Source organism: Apus apus, chromosome Z, assembly GCF_020740795.1.
Source record: "Apus apus isolate bApuApu2 chromosome Z, bApuApu2.pri.cur, whole genome shotgun sequence".
In the NCBI taxonomy this organism is placed as follows: Eukaryota; Metazoa; Chordata; class Aves; order Apodiformes; family Apodidae; genus Apus; species Apus apus.
In genome coordinates, this window is record NC_067312.1 from 24604009 (window position 1) to 24626631 (window position 22623).

General features: G+C 38.0%; 1 protein-coding gene across 1 annotated transcript in view; it reads right to left on the minus strand.

The window, feature by feature from the left end:
* JMY (junction mediating and regulatory protein, p53 cofactor) overlaps positions 1-22623 on the minus strand; it is a 68513-nt gene that overhangs the window by 34615 nt on the left and 11275 nt on the right. The window contains exons 2-3 of the mRNA XM_051643626.1: positions 10230-10403; positions 884-1034 (exon numbers count right to left, since the gene is read on the minus strand). Of these exons, the coding sequence (XP_051499586.1) occupies positions 884-1034; positions 10230-10403 (325 nt within the window). The remainder of the gene's footprint in view (positions 1-883; positions 1035-10229; positions 10404-22623) is intronic.

Consider the following 22623-nt stretch of genomic DNA (forward strand, 5'->3'; position numbering starts at 1 on the left):
GGAGTTTCATGTTATACTGAGGTTGTCAGCAAAAGGAGTAATTTTGCAGCGACTGCTTCTCTTGAAGCAGATCTAGCAGTCATGCAGAGAAATCTACCCATCAAAAAAGATTTTCTCCTAGGGGAACAGCTCACGTACATGGTTGCAAATTCATTATCACCAAGGCAGACATGGGAACTTGCAGTGCAGCAGGGAAGACGGTGGGACATAAACTGTCAGTGGTAGCCCCCAGTTAAACTAAAAGAGGTGGCATGAAATAACATACTCCGGTGTGTTTGCCCTAATAAACTGATTTTTTAAAGTCAAAATGGTACAATGAGAGCACAGATGTAAGCAGCAAATCATATGACCTTGTTTTACTGCACCAACTCTTCAATAAAACTGCCACATTCTTCAAGCATAGAAATGCCAAGGTTATACCCATGAAGACTGGTGATCAACAGAGCAGCTTTCACTGAGTAATTAAGCTGAACTGTTACTTAATATTCAGAGCTATGAAAAGAAATTACTTAAAGGCATGGGAGACAGGAGAAAGAAATTAATTGAAAGGTAATCAACACTTACTAAGGTGGCTCTGTTATAGCCAGTACAGAAGACAGAATCCCTCGGGAACTCTATGCTCTCTGAAGTCTTTGCAAATGTACAGTGCAGCTAATACAATCACATTGAGAAAGCAGCTGTGAAACTTACCTAAAATTTCTATTTTGCTCATTTCTGCTGACATTCTAAAAAGGCTTATTGGTGACAGATTTGAAAAGAGACAAAAGAAAAATGGAGGACTGCTGAAAAAATTCAAATCCCAGTACAATACAGAATATGGTAAAAAATAACTAAATTTTTAAAGATCTTTTATTTTTCTTATAGGAGAGCAGAAAATATCTACCTTTCTGTGTTTTAGCTGTTATTTCGAAGTATTTAACGGTAAGATCTTGAATAGAAAGCACAGCCATGTGGGCTTTTCTCTGCCAATCAGCATCTTCTTTTTGCAGACTCTCAATTCTTCTGGGGCCTAGGTAGTCATTCTCTATAGAGATCTGAAAATAAATGAGTCCGTAATTAATAACACAACTGATTTTTGCTATTTTGTTGACAGCAAACAGTTACAAGGTGGCTAAGAAAGAAGGAAAAACAAAGAAAACTACCAGTAAACCATGATGGTTTCTATTCTAACACTTTCTCAAACTCACTTTTTGGTTTGGAAGTTCTTGATTTGGACTCAAAAGCTCTGGAGAAAGTGTGATCTAACAGAAAAACATCTCATCTTACAACTAGATCACATAGCCATATCTACAGTTTCTTTTCTAGTAATTAGTTTCTCAAAAAGAAATGCTATGTTCTCTGAGAAGAATCTAAGTCTCACAGTAAAGCTGGCTAAGCTATTTTTTTTTTTTAAACTGCTTTTGAAGACTTATATGTTTTGCAAGCTTTACTTCAGATAATGCTTCGAAACTAAGAAAATTATGACAGTTTTCACAGAAGTGTTCGTCAGAAAGAAGACGAGAAGAGAAAGAAACAGAAGAAGCCATTAACTTCAACGCATCATGTAAACATTTATTTCCATCAGCTATTGCTTGAGAGTAACGGAACATAACACATTTATACACCATATGGGTATGTTTCTGAAGGATAACAAATTAGTTCTTCAGAGGAAACAAACTGGAAGGATGTCCCTAATCTAGCCTGTGAGCAAGCAAGAATGATTAAGAGAGGCAAGACTCTTCTAATGAAAACATTCTTCTCTGGAAAAGCTTACTGATTGTTATTATGTTAAGTTTATTCTAAGAAGGTATAAGAAACAGGTCTGCAGTTACAGGAATATGTCATGTTTTATACTGAATACAACTCCTAAATAAAGGAATAGTCCTCAAGGATCTTTAACACTTCCCAGGTTCTTTCTGAAGCCAACTCAGACAAGAATGACAATACTGACAGAAACAGACTTAGGCCAGGTCACATTATAGCTCAGGATGGCATCTGTGATGTCTCTCCTTCGGCATTCCATATCCTTCTCCTAGTCGTACTTGTAAGACGCAAGAAAGGAGAAAAACAGGAGTTGTAACCACAGCATGTCAATTAATTGTAAGAATGAAAACAAAAAGTTGAGGAAGCACAACAGATGACAGAGGCAAAATATTGAAGGAAACAGGTTTATACATAAAATAATATTTCAGCTCAAACACTCAGCTACCTTCCATTGTCACACTCCAGGAGGCCAAACGGCCAACTGCAACCACAGCCTGCTGGATACATTAGCAACAATGCAGCTCTTTAGCTTCAACATCCATTCAGGGACTTCTCAGAGTTAGTCTTACAAGTTTAATATAATTATGCTCTCAGCTGGTAACACAAACCCAGCAGTATTTCCCAAAATATGTTATAATACCATATATACAGCCCCAAATACATTAAGTGAAAGCTCTCAGATGTAGAAAGGGCTTTACAGTGTTAATGGTTTTATCCTAATGAATCTTGACATGGACTTCTACGTTAATACATGCAAAAAAATCGGATCAAACACACATAAATGCCCATGAATAGGGATACTGAAAACTCTTACAACTGCAAATAGTCCTACAGAATCCACTACAAAGGCAGCAAATACCAAGAAAGCTTACAATAATTGGTGTTTTTTTTTCAGAGCAATACTGAAATAATCATATTTCAATCTATGTACAGATTTAGGTAAACATGGATTTAACTCTCTCATGAACAATTTTTTTTGTTGAAGACCTTAAGCCCCCTTCCTTGCCCTCTACAGCCTGCATAGCTTTACATGTGTTTTCCTGCTTTTTCTTTCTGATCTCCAACACTGCAAAAGATCAAATCACAAATCTTCAGTTTTCACCCTCCTTTAATCCTTAGACAGACACACAATTCAGTATTCAAGTTTAACATCCTTTCATAGTTTCACAAAGATGCTGTTTGAATGGACACTCTGATTCTGCATCTTGTCACATCATTTCCCCCCATAGTCTAATCTTAGGTCATATCCAAGGCTGTCGTGGCCCTTGCTTCCAACTGTAATTATTACTAGCACTTGGAGAAAAAAAAAAAGTTAAGCTATGAGGTATGGACACGTTGATAACTTCCAACTTCTGTCAGTAAATGGCTTAGCGGCTTCCTGAGCTGATGGCTCATCTGAATCATTGTTAGTAGCCCCTGATGGATCTGCCTCTTTCTGGAACACGCACACACCTAATGTCCATAGCTGAACTGTGGAAATTATTACCACAGAGCCTATAAAGGTGTGTAGTAAGAGTTTAACTGCTTTTCCTTTATTTGCAAGCTGATGTAAAGCACCACAAGTTAACTGAGGGGCCCTTTTTTCTTACTATGAGAAAGACTGAATAATAATTCAGTATTTTCTTCCCCTTATCATTGATGATTTATAGATCTCTTTCTTATCTTAAAAGAAACATGCTTTTCAAACCAAGGCGGTGTGATTCATTTACTCTGGCCCCGTAGTGAGGCTGTTAGCAGGGAAGTACTCTTAACTACCCTCAGCGCCATTCTGTAACTATTCTGATCCTACAGTATGTTTTTGAGAGGAAGAAATTAAAACTGCAGCATTCATGGGCCATAGGTATAATACAAAGGTGTGATGTTGTCTTCTATTTTGTTTTGGGTTTCCCCACCCCAATAATTCAAAACCTTTACTTCCCCTTTCAAAATGTTGAATGGCAAGCTATTTTCAGAAACTCCTCAAGATAATTCACATACCTTTTTCTACAGAAGTAACAGTTAAGTGCATACGAATATGCATGTATACTTCTGAAGTTTTCCCGACCCTTCTGCAGATGTATTAATTCTTATTTGTTTCACCTACCATTTTATTATCCAGCCCAGCCTTTTGAAATGGAACTTCTTTAAAAAAGACACAAAAAACCACAACACAAAAAACCCCAAACACACACACACACAAATCCCCACACCTGTTGACATTTAAATGCAATCAGATTTTTCTACAAATCTTATAAGCAATTTTGCAGTTGAACATCCAGAGCAGTTTTGTACTCTATTCACTTTACATACAGGCAGATTTAAGTGATCAGATACATGCCTTAGGTATGTCAGGAACCTTGCCCCAGGAGTTCAGTTTTGTCACCGATTTGGACTACAAGCCTTGCCTTCTGTAAGATCGCCTGTTTAAAGCATTATTTTTTCAGAAACCCCATAAAACCCTGATTTTAAGTCAGCAAAATGTTTTGCTATGAGTTCATATAATAAATCTAGGATCTGTAGTTCAGAATGTAAACTGAAACTGGCACGTAACTTCTGAAACAGGCCCTGAGACTATGAAGACTATCATAGCATAATACAGCATATTACATGAGTTTTTGAAACAAGAAAGCAGTATTTTCAACAAAGCTTACTAACTTGATTTGCACACTCAGTCATTATCATTTTTTCCCTATTCTACAGGTTCTTCAAAAGCCATGTTTATTTAATTATGACTTCTGATGATGTGAGGACTCATCTTCAACTACAGATATACTAAAAGAGACTTCAGAATTCTTTGAAGTGTTTTCATTCACTCCACTGAGCACTACATTAGTGTTTTCTACCAGAGTTTTTCATCAACTTGTTTTCAGTAAGTTACTAATCTATAATTACTGTGGGTGTGGTTCACAAACTGAGAGCAATGAAATGGAGCTGACTGCCATTAAGTAATTGTATGTTTCAATCAGTGCTACTTTAGTGTCCTCCAACATGCCTTGTGTAGGTTTGTATTCATGTTTTTCACTGCAAGACCACCATGCACTCAAAAATATGAGGCTTAAAAAAAATGCACAGTTAAAAAAATCAGGTCACTAAAACATCAGTTATTCAAGATGCAATGATATAAACATAGATTTAGTAACACAGAACTCATCCATTTGATGATTTAGAGCAGCCCAACAAATTAAGAGTATGAAAGTCAGACCCCTTCCCAAAATATCTTCAGTTGACTGTGAGACTTTTTTTAAAGTCTTCTCCCTATAAGTATTTTTAAAGTGATTATATTTTACCAGCTATACTCATAATTAAAGCTATCTTCTTGTCTGAACTTCTTTCAAAGGACATCTTGTGAAAATATTTTTTAACCAAAAGCTAAAATGTTAAATGCAACATAATGTATTTCTAAGTATTTCATTTTACAAAAAGTTGAATTAGTTGTAAGGCTCACTACTGCAATTCCCCATCAAGTATTAAACTAAGAAATAATCTCCATGGAGTTGACCTGGAGTTACATTTTCAAGTATACCATTATCTGCTTAAAGGAGAATGAAAGGGAAGTACAACACAGAAAACTGCATTTCATGACTTATCAAGCTATATGATGCTCTAATCTCTTCTTTCCAGACCTCAACATTAGTTTATTCAAGGTCCTTAAAAAACCCTCACATTCAAGTGAATTAACATGTCAGTGAAAATAATGAATGTACAATTAAACTAAGAGTGCTTTTAAATATATTTAATATATAATTACATTTTAATGTTCTTATTTCATGGATAAGAACTGAGAAGTAGTGATGATTGTAGGCTCTCACCTATATTAAGATATTATCAGTTCTCAGTTAAGCAAATCCAGTGCAACTCAGACCTTCAAGAATCCTTGTGTCAAAGTTTTGCTGGTATCTACATGTAGATAATGAAATAATTTATCTTATATTTTATCTTTCATCATAATCAAGCACCTTAAAAAAAACAACAAACAAGTCGGGGGAGGAACAAAAGGCATGGAAAAAGAAAGCCTCCCACTGATTTTACTTGGGATTTGATCAAACACAGTGCCTATTCAACATGAATGTGAAGTACTGTCTGCAGTTATAAGATCATAAGAGTAGCAAGGTAGTTTCTTTCTCTCTGTTAAGGCTAGTGAACACAAAGGTACATACACAAAAGGCTTTGGGTTTTTGCCCATTAAGTTATTCTTTTGCAAGAATTTTTTTTTCTTTTTTATTAACCAGCTTTAGTATCCTGTATGAAAGAATACTTATTAGTCATAATGTGCTCGATCTTATCAACCTGTCAGCCGGTTCTATGGCCAAATATCAATCATTAACTAGTCCCTCCCCTCCACACTTTCAGAAGATGACTGCACTATATATGGAGGATCTGACAAAATTAAGATTAAACTATCTGAAGCCAAAGGCATCAGAGCACAGGTATCTTACTCTGCTTCTTCCAGATTCTGGGAGAACTATTTCACCTTCGGGTGTCCAGCTATTGATGTCTACAACTTCCCACTTTTTTGCTATGGCAATGTGCATTCTTCCAACAGAAAAAAAGCAAAAAACCCCTACATTTTCACAGGGAAATTATCCATTTTGATAAATGAAAAATTTGCCAGTATAAAGGTGAAACATTTTTAGGATCATAAATATTACACTTTTATTTCAGTAGAAGTCTTACTTCTAGAAAAAAGAGCATCATTAAAATCAATTTAGAATTCCAAATTAACATTAAATAAAATAATCTATAAATAATGCTTGCCTTCTGGTTTTATAAAAAATATACAGATAGGACAAAACATGTAATACAGCACTTGAATGTCAAGCTTCACTTGTCTGATGCCTATGTTACACCTGAGAATCTGATATTGGAAGAAATGGACCGTAGTCCAAAACAGTGAATTTAACTGGTTGCATGTGTTTACATATTACCACACCTAATTAAGCAACAGTCTAGAAATAATTATATTAAAAAATGCCTATACAAATTTAGCACATCTTTTATGTGTATATAAATTATAATACTGTCTTCAATTCCTTTATTGTATTTTCTCCAGCATTCAGTGAACATAGTCACAGTTCTGAGTGTTTGGCTGTCTTGTCAAGACAACTTTTCACACTTACCTCACAAAATATGGTCATACTAGACACACAGAATATGTTAAGTAAGCATATCTTACATTTTAATCTTGAAATTAGAACAGACTTGCTTCTTTGATGAGTGTTTATCAATTTTATAATACCATACATTACCAATTGGCATCTATTTGTGTGTCCTTCATAAAGGCGACAGGGAAGCTGGATTACTCCCATATCATGTATATCTTAAAATTCTAAGTCCCAAACACTGGTGTGCTTGCAGTGTCCATTTTTTTTTTTTCCAAGCATGCATGGTATCTGCTAATCATTTAATCATGCTTAAAGTGAGGTCCCCATGGATCTGAACAGCACTGTGCTGGTTTTAGTTGGGGTAGAGTTAATTTTCTTTAAAGTAGTTTGTATGGAGCTGCGTTTTGGATTTGTGCTGAGAACAGGCTTGATATTACAGAGATATTTTAGTTACTGTTGAGAAGTGCTTACACAGCATCTCATTTATACCTTTCTGATTTTCTCCTCCATCCCACCAGGATGGAGTGAGCCAGTGGCTATGTCGTGCTTAGTTGATGGCTGTGTTTAAACCGCAAGAAGCACTTACAGTATTAAGCATTTCTATGTACTAGGTTTCTAGGTTTCTGAAGCTGGGAGCCCCAAAAATGAGAAGCATATCACTACTGAATGCATGGTTCTAGGATCAGATGCCTAGTCCATAATTAAATAGAAATTTAGGCAGCAATCCGTTTTCCAGAGTGACATTTCATTGCATAATAAGCCATCCTTTCCTCCTTCCGTAATCTTCTACATTTCATTATGTTTTCCAAATTCATTAATACTTAAGTGATTCACAATACACACCTCATCCATACTAAATGATCCATCCTTCACACTAAATGAGGTAAAAAACACCCGAAAAACTAGATTACAATTAAGTGAAAATATTATTTAAAAAACAAAACACCAGACTTCTATAATGAACAACACTAACCTGCATTTTCAAGCTTCTGAATGTTTTGCTAAGAACTTTTGTTCTGGGTTGGTTTGGTTTTGTTTTTTTTTTTTTAAATAATAAAACAAAAAAAAAATCTGCAGAGAGTACATCTGTCCTACTCTAATAAGCCTCTGCTAAGTGGACAGAATTCCATGTTTGTTTCTCTTTTCCCCCCTGTAGGTTTGTCTCTTGCTAAAAGTTTCACACCAACAGTAGAAATTTAACATCCATTATGTATCTCCCCGTTTTTATGCTTGCTCCAAAAGGAGAAGACACTAAGCACTCTTCTCAAAGCTTGCAAGCAAAGGAACTAATTTGCTCTGCAACTTATTCTGAAAACTGACAAAATAAAACAGATTAAAACTTATTAAAACCCCCAAATTCTTAAAAAAAAAACCCAACTAAAACAACTTCTCCCACAAATCAAAATCAAATACATAATAGAGAAAAGGTCTAAAAATGTTAAATAAAGCTATTACGGGCATATGCAATGTTGACTAAATTCTACTTATATTCAAGCTTAATTATCCTTGTAATTTATTTTTTCATTTTAGGAACATATTATGTAAGTTCTTCTTTTCTTACCCTGCCCTACATCCAAAGTTTATCCTTCTCCTTGTCACTCTTTATATGCAAACAGTATTATATGTTCACAGCTCCCATTTCACTGAGGTATGAATCAGGAAAGAACCAGAAATATTTCTCTTATGCATGAAAATGGGACTAACCCCAGCCATAAAGGATTACAGAAACCTAAGGATCTTTGTTCCATTATTAAGCCTGCCAGAAAAACATATGCAGAAAGTTAACACAAAACATTTCATGCACAAGTTCTATTTATAAAGTAGTTGTTCTACTCTAGCTACCCAGCATAATACATATTTTGTCATCACAGATACAAGTACTGCTTTTTCTCAAACAATGAAATTAAAAACAAGAGATGGCATCTTTCACTACCACATAATACAGATGAGCAAGTTTTGTAACTCAAAAATTGCCAAGTTAGGAAGAGAACTTCATGTACATTAGAGGTAACTATGTACAACTAAAACAATCAATCACAGAACATGCCAGTGAAGTAAAGGTTATTCTTTCATGAAAAACAGGATATTAAGTATTTTACTGCTGGAATGTAAGAGAATATTGTGGTTAAAAACAAAACAAAAAAACCCAAAATAAAACACAACTCTCAATTCTTATTACTTACTCAGTATATTTACCTTTTCATGTTTGAAAAAAGAAAAAAAATCTTCTCCTCTGCTAAAAATTCAAATAAAATGGGAACTATTTCATCATACTTTTAAGAAGATTTTTATTACATGTAATGTTCATAATCTTCAACTGTATAATAAATCTGAAAAAAAAAATTTCATCCCAATTTCCTATGCAGTAACATTTATCATTTGGGGGTCATGGGAGAAGCACCTTTAGTTCAAATATCATCACATTAACTCACTGCACTAGTTTCAGATTGCTCAACTTACTGAAGAATTATTTTATGGACACAATAATAGCTTAAAACTAGTTATGGAATCATAAATCCTCCTGCAATCCTGTCTCATTCTATACTCAAAACCAGAGAAAACCACTGTATTTTTAAATTGAAACCTGTAAGACCAATGTTGCCTAACTGAACAAAGTGCCAAGCTGAGATAAATTGACATTTGCAATACAGATTAAATGAAACAAACTCATTTTAGCTTCTATGTTACAACAAATACATTAGAAAAATCAGAAGGCTGCGGATTTTAAAATCTATATAGGAAAGAATGATTTTATCAAAAGTACTTCTGAGATGCAATAAGGAGTCATCTGTTATTTTTTGTTAAGTATTTAAAATTAGAATTATTTTTAAATAAACCTAACACATGCATTATACAACAGTTTTACCAAAATGTAGTATTCTCCAAGTGGCTATACTCCCTTAGCTCTTAGGAAAATACACTGTTGAAGTGTATATCATACTTCTAATATGCTTCCATGTTTAAGTATTTCACAACATTAGATGAGAAGTTACTGACTTGGCATTGTTTATCCGACTATCTCAGAAAACTAAAATTAAATTCCTGTACAATCTTTTAAAAGAATTATTAAGAGCATATATACTGTACTCATGCTTATTTCTACTTTATATGTTAGTCAGTATTCCCAGTAATCACACAATTGTAAGTTCCACTTACTAAATTCAGTAATAAATCTCAAGATTCAAAATCAGTAGGTTACACAGGTGATGGTTAGCTACCTATGTCAGAGACATTCTCACCCTGCAAAAGCACTGCTTTGCATGGAAGAACCAGAAAAATATGGTCTGCCTCTAGTTGAGAAACCATCACTGCACATACTGCAAAACAGATGCTACCAAGTGTAAATAGTAACTAAAAAGCACAATTTCTCTCTATTAATAAGAAGTACAGCTACCTTTACCATACCTTTATCTGCTGTCTTCTAAGCATTGCAAGCTCCCTCATATCTCGGAATGGCTGTAGTAAGTACTGATAGAGCTCCGTGGTAGCTTCTGCAAGACTACTGTAGGCTTCATCTTCCATTTGATACAGTTCAAGCAGCTCTACCATGCTTTCTGTGTTCTTATGTTTTTCCAGAAGCTGTAGAAAAAGTGGCAATTTTAGTGAACGCCTGTTCAAACACTTCTGCTAAAACTGCCATTTCATAAACATTTCTTAACCTATCCTCTTGTATATATTCCATCTCCCAAAAAATCAACACTCAGATAAACAAACAAACAAAAAAAATCTTAATCCCCACCCGTATCTTGAAATTACCCACTAAAGTATGAGCTCGTCTTATAACCTTAATTCAAAGTGTGCAGTGCTCCTATCGATTTTTTTCTTTAAAACAATCTGGGGAAGGTGAAAAGTATGAGCACAAGGATAGCACAAAAAGCGACTTAATCTGTAAATTCATAATCAACATGCTACTTCACACATTTCCCCCTTTCAGAGGGTGGATGGGATGAGTGATAACGAACAGAGATAAGAGAGATTTGGTTTTGGGGGGTTTTTTTGCCTGTCTATACTTCGGACACACATAGGCCCATTATACTGATGCAGCTTCAGAAACAGACAATCTGTATGAAACAAAACAGGGATCTGTGTTTCTGGTAATTTTGCCTCCTAGTTTATGATTTTAGCCCAGACAGGTTACACACTAAATTTAAATGCACAAAGTTTCCATTAGATTTCTTTTTAATAGGGAATTGTCAAAGTATCATAAACTTAAAAAAATACTTAATAATTTATGTTTTCATTCATATCAGTAAACACAACATCATCAAAATCTGTCCCTTCCTTACGTTATTTCTTACGAAGCTGAAAAGTCATCTGTACAAATTAGGTACACTGAATGTTTTTAATTTATATCCTTGTTTTGCGTCTATTTTGGTTATTTGCCTTGGCAGACCTCACATGCTGCTGGAAATGTTTCACCATTTCTAAAAAAATACTCAACTATTTATCAAAAATTAATCTCATACAGACACATGAAGTATATTATGTGTTTACAAAGGCAAATTTATCTGAAATTAATTCCCCTCATATAATTTTCAAAGTCTCTTGTCCTTTATATTATAATCTCAAAAGCATATATTCACAGTCCAAGTTTATTTAAACTTAACATAGATTAGGAACACTATGGAATAAGCACAGCATATCTTCTATCTGTTCATTCAAGTTGGATTCCAAGCAGACAACATTCTCAGTATACTCAAATGCATCAAGTATTATAACTGGAAGGCCAAACAGAGAAAACTACAGATTAGAAATTCAAGCTTTTGTCAACTGTCCTTCTGTGTCTGGTCCATTTATATCCCAGGACAGGCCAGAGACATCTTGATTACCACACTGTCTTCTCATTTTGCTCCATTACATTTAGATTACTATGCTGTGCTTCAGTCATCTGACCAGGTAAGAAAAACTTTCTTCATAGTGTAAAGTTAGCTTCTGAAGATCATCACTCAACCCCCACCTAGGTTTCCTCTGAAGCACTAAATATAGGCCATGATTAGAGAGAAGATGCAGAGCAGAGAGGCTCATGGTAGATCTATTTGCATGTTCAGCATTAAAATGATGGTCAGATGACAAGCCAGGAAGAGCTTTCGCTCAGCAAGGTCTAGCAGACACGAAAGGTCTGAGAGAGACAGTGTAGAACAGAGATTACATTCCTCAGCAGCATGAGGAAATTTGCTTTATCACCTCAAAAATTTCACCTAGGAAACTGCTCCTATTGCAAGGCCATTGAGTCCCAAGTCCCTATGGATTTCATGCATTATTCCAGCACACTAGCTGTTTTAACTGTCTAGTCTATAAAGCTACATTTTTCCGCAGCAGCTCTTGCTTGTTCATAGTCCCTAAAAACAGAGGTGCCATATTCAAACCTTCTCCTGCTTTCCCCTATCAGAACACTCTCTTGCAGTCCCAAAGCTGTAATTAACTCCCTGTCAAAGTACAGAAACCCCAAAACTTCCTTCTCAAGCCACCCAATGCACTGCATCTCTATTATTAGCAGCAGCTCTCTAGCACACAATAATGCTGATTTCCTTTTAGTTGCTTAGAGTATCAGCATCTTATTAAATAAATTTATACAATGGTTTCATGGTGAAATCCTACAATTCTACTAGGATCCAAGTCCTAGAGGACAACAATAACGTAACAAAAATTAGAGAAAACTTATCACCATTCAAAGGAGAATCTTAGGTCATCTTCTTACAAGAACAGAACAACAGAATGCAGGACTTTTTTTCCTTGAGGCCTATTTAATAGTTCTGATACTCTGAAAGACAGCTGCAACTTTGCAGAGTAGGAGTGAAAGCACCAGGAAATGAACAACCATTTCAATTTCATGACCATCAAAATAGTAAAAAGATATCTTATGGACACTAAAAGCAAGCATTTACTTAAAATTAGCTGGTTGTTTAGTGAGAATCATGTCCATCACTGGAAACAATATGGATAAAGTAATGAATTCTCAATACATTCCTTCACTTTCAGAAGATAAGTAAATGGGTATAGTTTCAAGCTCTTGTCCACATCCAGCTCTATTTGGCCTGCTGCTGGCTTTATCCCAATCCTAAACCTAATCCTCAACTCTTTCAGAAATATCTAACTCCCAATAAAAAAAAATACAAGGACAGGTTATTAATACAGAATATATATATTCTTATTAACAGAAGGTAAGCAATCGTCCTTCATTCCTAAGGCAATGATGCACACCAGGTCCATTTCATGTGCCTAATGAAGACCTTTCCGAATGAAAATGGTGATGAAATTTCACTTAAAATACAGTTGCCAGAAAAGACAACAAAATGTGGAAGCTGATTTGTAAACCAAAGAGTTGTTTGGCTTGTAAGAAAGACCAATGAGCTACTGAATAGGAGTATTCTTCAAAACAGGTAGGAAGGCTGTCAGCCCACAAGCACTGGTTACATACAGCTTCATTATACCCATCCATCTATTAACATGCTCATTCAGACAGCATTTTGGGAATAAACATCCGAGCATTAACCTGTTCTACTAGGCCACAGAGTAGCTTAAAAACACAGGGAAATTATTTTGTTCTGTCACATCGACACAATGAAGTTCCAGTTTCAAATTTTACTTGGGTTAATAGTTACATGAGAGAAAGAAAATCCAGATGTATGAAAAAGAAAAAAAAACAAAACCAGCAACAACAAAGAAGTTCTGAAAATAAAATCAACACAGATAAATTACAACAAACATTGGAAATTAGTTATATGTGCCCAGGTGGCCAGGAAGGCAAATGGCATCCTGGCTTCTATCAGAAATAGTGTGGCCAGCAGGACTAGGGAAGGGATTGTCCCCCTGTACTTGGCACTGGTGAGGCCGCACCTCAGGTATTGTTTTCAGTTTTGGGCATCTCACTACGAGACACTGAGGTGCTGAAGCGTGTCCAAAAGGCAATGAAGCTACTGAAGGGTCTAGAGAAAAAGTGTTATGAGAAGCAGCTGAAAGGGCTGTCAAGCATTGGAACAGGCTGCACAGATTCAGTCATGGAGGTCCATGCTGGAGCAGATATCCACCTGCACCTGGCTGAGGGCTCCATGCAAAAGGAGGCTGATGTCTCTGAAAGAGGCTGCGAATCTGTGGAGTGTCCTTGCTAGAGCAGGTTCATGGTAGGACCTGTGAACCCATGGAGAGTAGAGTGCAGGCTGGAGAAGGTTGGCTGGCAGGACCCTGCTAGAGCAGTCTGTTCCTGAAGGACTGCAGCCTGTGGAAAGGACCCACACTGGAGCAGCTCATGAAGAACTGCAGACCATGGGAAGGACTCCGAGTAAAGAAGCTAGGGGAGAACTTCCTACTGTGGGAGAGACTCTCAGTGGTGCAGGGGAGGAGTGTGAGAAGTCCTCCTCCTGAGGAGGAAGGAGAGGCAGAAAACAATGTGTGATGAACTGAATACAATGCCCATTCTGTGTCCCCCTGTGCCACTGAGGGGGGAGGAGATAGAGACATCAAGACTGAAATCGAGCCCAGAAAAAAGGGAGGGGTGGGGGAAAGTGTTTTTAAGATGTGGGTTTATGTCCCATTACCCTATTCTGAGTTGATTTTTTCTCCAAGTAGAGTCTGTTGTGCCTGTGACCATAACTGAGTGAACCTGCCCTGTCCTTGTCTCAGTCCACAAGCTTTTTGTTACTAGTTTCTCCTCCCCATCCCACTGGATGCTGCCTGGTGCTTAGCTGCTGGCTAGGCCTTAAACCATGGTCCTTATCCCTGGAGGCAGATAAAAGACATGTAGATGTGGCACTCAGGGACATGGATTAGTCATGAATTTGGCAGTGTTGGGTTTGTGGTTGGACTCAAAGATATTGAAGGCCTTTTCCAACCTGAATGACTCTGTGATTCTAGATCAGTGCTTTAAAGGAATACAGAAATGTCAGCCTGTTCCCTCTCACTTTTTGGATCTGATGTGATTACCAGTCACCAAACCTTCACCAATACAGTGTGGTGTGAACAGAAGACTGATAAGTTTTGATTCTGCTTCGAGACAGAGTCTTGTAAGCCTGATGAAGAGTCCAGGCTGCTTTATGGCCACCACTCCAAAAGCAGCACTGACATAGGAGGCAGACGGTGCTAAGCTGCCTGCATAGAGGACCTCTCCCACTTCGTTCTATCAACCAGTCCAAAGGAAATTTTCCTGTTCTGGATCAAAGTCAATTGAAGCATTTTTTTAGCTAGATGCCATCCTGACAGTATTAAGACTATCAGATAACAATAACGCAAGGTCTAGCACAGAATCCACTGAATTAATAATCTCAGAATGCAAACCAGGCCCTCCACAGACTCACAGGTAGTTTAACTGCCAATGTTTCAGTTTTCACACAGATGGTACCTAGATGACACACTATATGAGAAATATGAAAATTCAGCTAACATCTTTGTTAGATGCAGACCTTGGCTGAGCTGGCCAAATGCCTAAACCAACCTAATACCTTAAAGCCATGCAGTTTGTCCTGGTTTGAGCCAGGATGCAGCCAATTTTCCTTTTACTGATTTTTTCTTTTTTTTCTTCAGTGAACTCTCTCTTAAACAGTACACAAGTTTTCCAGCTGGTGGACTGATAATGCCTGGATGTTTATAGCTCATGCCGAGAGACCAAGAACACTTTGCTCTAATTGTTGAATCTACTGCTTTGAATACTAAAAAAGCAGAAGACTTGTATCTACAACCCTCCCACAGGGAGGAGAAGACTAGAAAGACAGCAAAGCCAGTAAACCAAAGTATTCCATTCCATATATCTATGTAGCACTTGGTGTAAAGTCAGGGATCACAGAAATCGAGCTGCTCTTCTCTTCCATTCATGGCTGGTACCCAAGGAGGACTTCATCTATCCATCACCATTGATCCCTAGGCTCGTCTACTGCTGACCCTTATAACTCTGACCTCAGCTCCTGTCTGCTCTTCTGCTCTCTCTGGCAGCTCTGGGACATTTTAGAACTTTTCACCACTAAGGAGGGTGTTGTGGGGGCTGCTGGGGGTGGGGGAAGGTAACAGGGGTTTGCACATTCCTGCACATACTTGTATATATTTGTACTTACTTCCTTTTATCATTAGCATTTAATTACAGCTGTCTAGTTCAGTTTTCAATCTGGAAAATGTCTCTCCATAATCTCTCTCCTTTCCTTACCTGGGCAGGAGGGGCAGAGGATCAAAAGTGCATTGTTGTCATTGGTTTAATTGCCAAACCTGAGTCAAACTGTGACACAGTTTGTAAGGTGTTACTATAAAATACATTAACAATTTTTGTGGCACATTTCATGCCCCACTCATGATTAAATTTTCAGCACAGTCAGTGTTACTGCTCATTTACTTCAACAGTCTCAATATGAATTTTTTACCATCACAATTTTTTAAGACTATTTTCACAATTTTAAGACTATTATTTAAATAAGTGGGTGGAGGAGGGTAGAGTAATATCCTGTACATGCTGAGTAGTGCTAGACCCATTGAATCCTGCATTTATTTTAAGAATCACGTTTCACAGATGTTACATTGTTCACAACTAAATGAATCCACATACTTTACGCAACTGTTACTCAGATAGACTCTAACCAGCAGGAAACACATTTTTTTAATTTAGCAGCACATATATTTGAACGACAAACAATATTTCTGTCTTCAGTCGTTTTTTAAGAAAATGTTGTCTATAAAGCTTTAAAATCATTCCAATAAACAGCACAATTATGTGTAGTTTGACCTCAGTTGGGAATGTAATCCAAAACTTGATTTAATAGGTGAAGTCTTGAGTCTAGCGTATCTTCTGCTATTATTCCCAGAACTTTCCCTGCTATTCTCATTTTATTTTGCATATTTTATAAAAAAATTGCAGTATGACATGTTCTTAGCTAAAACAGGCCACAAAGGCATTTTCAGTCTGTTCCTAAGCTTCTACTTATAGTAATTACAGATTACCTTTTTCCCCTATGAATTTAGATACTGAGAAGCCTGAAAATAATACTTACCTTTCCATAATGAACTCTAAAGACTTTAATTGAAGTTTTAAGACCACAGGTAAAACTCAGGATAGTTGTTTCCAGAGAGAAGTAGAGTACTGCAGATAGAATAGGTTTTAGATACCACATCCTTTTCACTGAACAGGAACACTAATCGTAAAATACCAAATACTGCTGTTGATACACTTGGAACAGTCTGCAGTGAGCTGCAGACACCGTGTTCCAAAGAAGTAAACATCCACAAGTACCTAAAATTCAGACGCAAAATTTTAGCAACTGAACAATTTTTTAGATCATAGTTAAAATTGCTTCTATTCTCCTTTTATGTTATCTTTAAACAAACAAACAAACAAATCTTATTGAAAGCAAAAACTCTCCCACATGTCTTAGTACTGAGCAGGAGTCTCAACTTTATGAAGCCTGTATTATAAGCAAACTGCTTTTCGTTTCCTTATAAGCACGGTCCTGTATTTCAATGTCAGCTACTCTGGTTAAAAGACTACGCCTTGTCAGGACATTTAGCTTTCTGTTTGCACGATTGCATTGCCATAACAATACTTGCCTTTGTAATACAGAAAGACCATTTGCATTATTATCGGAAGCAAATGCCCCAGTAATGGACGAAAGCCTGACTCTCCAATAGAGATCTAAAACATATTTTACTGTTGGGGAAGAAATAATCTACAGAATACAAGAGAGGGATACACAGTTAGGATAAAATAAACAAGGTAATACTGGCCAACATGAGAAGTGCTAGAATCAGCATTACATCTGTTTAACCTCTGAGTATTAGAAGAAGATACAAATGAGTGAGTTCCATATTAAACTTACTCGGAAATGACAGAGTTTCTAATTGGTACATAAAGCCACTACTGAGTGAACAAAAAAATCCAGTTTTTTCACCCAGGCTTCTGAATATACAGAATTAGAAGTGTATTTTGAGGCATTACAGAGGTTTTTGTCTGGACTTTGGAGGGATTTTCTGAAGGGCTATTTACAAAAGATTAATGTAATTAATTACAGATTAATTTAAATAATCAAACCAAATGCACATATAAAGAACACATTAAAAAGTTTGCAGCTTGCAGTTATTCTAAGAAACGAAGAGCAAACACACATGGAAAACCAGAAAACACAGTAAAGATACTGGCAAGTAAAACACAGGGTGTTTAAAACACAAGAAATAAAAAGGAGTATCTCTGCAAGATGTGTCTTTGAGGCCTTTGAAGAGCTGCTCATATCAAACGAGCCACATTATTCCTCTTTAAACTCTGCTTAAAACAATCTTTTACCTGTGTTCAGAGAGCCTGTGTACATCAGTATACATGTGCAGAGAGGTACTGGATGTAGGTAGCAAGGTTTTTATAGCAGGGGTCTACAAGGATGGCTTCCATGAGAAGATGCCAGCAGTTACTCCCATGTCTGACAGAGCCAGTTCCAGCTGGCTCCAAGGTGGACACACTTATGGTCAAAGCTGAGTCCATCAGCCACAGTGGTAAAACCCTGAAGGTATTTAAGAAGTGGAAAAAAACTGCTGCACAACAGCAGCCAGAAGTGAGACTATACAAGGGAAGCAAACCTGCATACACCAGGGTCAGTGAAGAAAAAAGGAGGGGAGGTTCTCCAGCTGCCTGAGAAGAGATTCCCCTGTAGACCATGGTGAATCACAAAATCATCATGGTTGGAAAGGACCTCACAGATCACCAAGTCCAAACATCAAAGAAGACCATGGTAACACAGGCCCATGGAAGTCCATAGTGAGTACATATCCAGTAGGCAGCCAATGGTAGAGGCTATGCCAAAGCAGGCTGATGTACCCTGAATGAGGCTGTGACCCCATGGAAAGCCCATGCTGGAGCAGGCTCATGGTAGGACCTGTGAACCTGTGAAGAGAGAAGCCCACAGTGGAGCAGGTTTGCTGGCAGGACCTGTGACCCTATGGCAGACCCATGCTGGAGCAGTCTGTTCCTGAAGGACTGCACCCTGTGGAAATGACCTACACTGGAGAAGTTCGTTGGGGTTTGTCTCCCATGGGTGGGACCCCATGCTGAAGCCAGAGAATAGCATGAGAGGCAAGGAACAGCAAAAACATGTAATGGATTGACCACAACCTCCATTCCCTATCCATCTGCTTCACTAAGAAGGAGAAGGTAGAGAAATAAGGACTGAAGCCGAGCCCAGGAAGAAGGGAGGGGCGGGGGGTGAGTGTTTTTAAGATTTGGTTTTATTTCTCACTGCCCTATTCTTATGTGATTGACAATAAATTTAATTTCCCCAAGTCAAGGCTTTTTTGCCCATGATGGTAACTGGTGAGTGATCTCCTTGTCCTCATCTCAACCCATGAACCTTCTGTCATATTTTCTTGTCCTGTGCAGTGAAGGAGTGGGAATGAGAGAGTAGTTTGGTGGGCACCTGGTGGCCAAGGTCAACCCACTTCGAGAGAGCACAACTGAAGGCTAAGACCAGCATATTGAACGTTGTTGTGTCTCTTTTCACTCATATCAGCTATCTTTGATTATTCTTAAGTTAACAGTTCCTGGTAGAGTAAAAGCTACTTTTGTCAAGGTGATTTACACTGCCTACCAAAATGCACCTAATTTCACTGATGACAAGTCTGTAAAAAAGGAAAAAGAACTGAACTGGGTAAGAAAAACTGAAGCAGCATTTTTATGTAGCCAAGTGAGCCAAAACATTATTCTAATGTATGCATCACCACTGAACAATGCAACTGTTTTTCCTCCCACCTGGAATTCTAAACAGAAATCTCATCAGAACTGTATGTATGTACGTAAACTGCTGGAATACCACAAGGCTCAGGCTTAAAGATGCCAACTCTGACAACAAGGAACAGCACACCAGATTTCTTCTGAAAGCTCAGGAGGGAAATGTCAACAACTAAAAACTATGCACCTCCTTTTCTGTAAGCAAGGCAAACTTACATTAACATAATGGTAAAGTTGCTTCTATTTTAAAATGGTAGTTATCTGGTCACCTTACATTACCGTGTGATGTGGCTGTGCCACTCCTAACTTGCAGTTATGCCAAACGCCTGTCTAGAAAAACAAAGTATTTGTTTGAATGCAATATACTATTTACAATAGCACAGCCACAAATAAGCTACAGACATTATAGCAAACAAGAGCTTACTGCATAGGAGTGCTCACTGTCCTGGAGTGCTAGGCTTTTTTCTAATGTTAGTAACACAAAAGTATGCACGTTGTAATGTAATTTGATAAATAAAATGTTGTTTACTGTATTTCAAAGTTATTATGGCACTCTGGGACTCCTTGCCTTTGGAAAGGGGCGAAATAGCTAAAAGATAAAGTCACTAATGAATCACTAAGCAGTTGGAACATGGTAACTCTGAACAAAAAGACTCCTAGGCAACACCTCACCCTGAAGGCTTGGCAAAGAGCTTATATTACATACGTTCTAATGAGTTCTAAGCAAATCTTTTCTCCAGGAATATGACTGAAATAAAACAAAAAACAACCCAAAGCTAGAATACTGTGAACAGAAGTGTTTATGCTATACCATAATATACATTAACTTCTGTTCCACCAACTGTCTTCTTCGGTACTTCTGAACTATGCTATTAGTCAGGAAAATATATTGAAGAGTGTCTAAAAACAAAAACCAACAAACCAACAAATAAACAGTATTTGCACATAATGAACACCTTTACTTAGCAAGTATTGTAATAAGATTCTTACAGCCCTTCTTTGTGTAAAGTTTGCAATGTGAGTGCACGCGCCTAGCCAAATACCTAACCCACTACAAAGTTAATGTTCTTTTGTGAAAACAAAGGTGAAAATTTGATGGGAGGAAAAAAAACTGTAAGAGACACAATCAATTTCACTCTGAAGTCAGCTCACAGGAATTGTATGAGCAGCACTGGATCAGTACTCTTTCTACTTTTACAGTGCATTTGGCATGGTAGCAGGTATTCTCAAATGTGTGATAAATCTAACACGAGACTTCAAAATAATGTAATTCAAAGTGGGTAAAGCATTGACAGTACCAGATTCAAAGCACTGGTACAGGTGAATTTACTTTGTAAAGCTGAGCTGAGCTAATGGCTTGCTCCTATTGAAAGAAGATCCCACTTCCCATTCTATCTTCCCTCTCTTCTTACAATTTCACCCCAGTTTCTTCTTCCTTCTGCTCCCAGGTGTGTTTTTTCTCCACTGCACTGGCTTTTCTCAGACTCTTCAACAAAACTAATTGAGCATCTGGCAGAAAGTTACTTCTGTAGTTTCTCTTGGATTAATTTACTGAGCTGAATCAGCACACTGCAAGCACCTCAGGAATAGAGAAGCTGAAGCATCCAGGAGGACAGAAAGCATTAAGATCCCCTAGTCTCAGCACTAGGAAGCTGATGATCCAGCTTTTGAGCTCCTTTCAACAACGCAGCTGCTGAGCCACCTTTAAACCTTGGACAGCTGACAGCCAACTATAACGGCCCTCTGTGCCATTGCTCAAGGCTGGAATAGCTCAACACAGTTTCAAATTTTACAGCACCTTACACAATGAAACCATGTAAAGGCAAGTCTAAGTAAGAAGGAATCAGCGTTACACATGAATGTATTTTTAAAGTTTCTAAGCTAAAATAATCTGTTCTTTTCATTTAAAAGATCAATACACCATAAAAAAAAAAAAAGCAATGGAAAAAATCCCAGAATCCTAGGGGTTGGAAGGGACCTTGAAAGATCACCTAGTCCAACCCCCCTGCCAGAGCAGGATCACCTACAGTACATCACACAGGAATGCATCCAGGCGGGTTTTGAATGTCTCCAGAGAAGGAGACTCCACAACCTCTCTGGGCAGCCTGTCCCAGTGCTCTGTCACTCTCACAGTAAAGAAGTTCTTCCTGATATTCACATGGAACCTCCTATGCTCCAGTTTGCATCCATTGCCCCTTGTCCTATCATTGGTCATCACTGAAAAAAGCCTGGCTCCATCCTCCTGACACTGACCCTTTACATACTTGTAAACATGGATGAGGTGACCCCTCAGTCTCCTTTTCAACAAGCTAGAGACCCAGCTCCCTCAGCCTTTCCTCATAAGGGAGACATTCCACTCCCTTAATCATCTCTGTGGCTCTGCGCTGGACTCTTTCAAGCAGTTCCCTGTCCTTCTTGAACTGAAGGGCCCAGAACTGGATACAATATTCCAGATGCGGCCTCACCAAGGCAGAATAGAGGGGGAGGAGAACCCCTCTTGACCTACTAACCACCCCCTTTCTAATGCACCCCAGGATGCTACTGGCCTTCTTGGCCACAAGGGCACATTGCTGGCTCATGGTCATCCTCCTGTCCACCAGGACCCCCAGGTCCCTTTCTTCTACACTGCTCTCCAGCAGGTCAGCCCCCAAACTGTACTGGGACATGGGGTTGCTCTTCCCCAGGTGGAAGACTCTACACTTGCCCTTGTTGCCCTCATCAAGTTTCTCCCTGTCCAACTCTCCAGCCTGTCCAGGTCTCTCTGAATGGCAGCACAGCCTTCTGGTGTGTCAGCCACTCCTCCCAGTTTAGTGTCATCAGCAAACTTGCCGAGGGTACATTCTGTACCCTCATCCAGGTCACTGATGAAGATATTGAACAACACCAGTCCCAGTACTGACCCCTGAGGGACTCCACTAGTCACAGACCTCCAACTAGATTCTGTCCCATTGACTAGAACTCTCTGACTTCTTCCCTTCGACCAGTTTATGATCCACCTCACTACCTGATCACCAAGCCCATACTTTATCAGCTTATCTACAAGGATGCTGTGGGAGACTGTGTCAAATGCTTTACTGAAATTGAGATAAACCACATCTACCGCACTAGCATCACCTATCC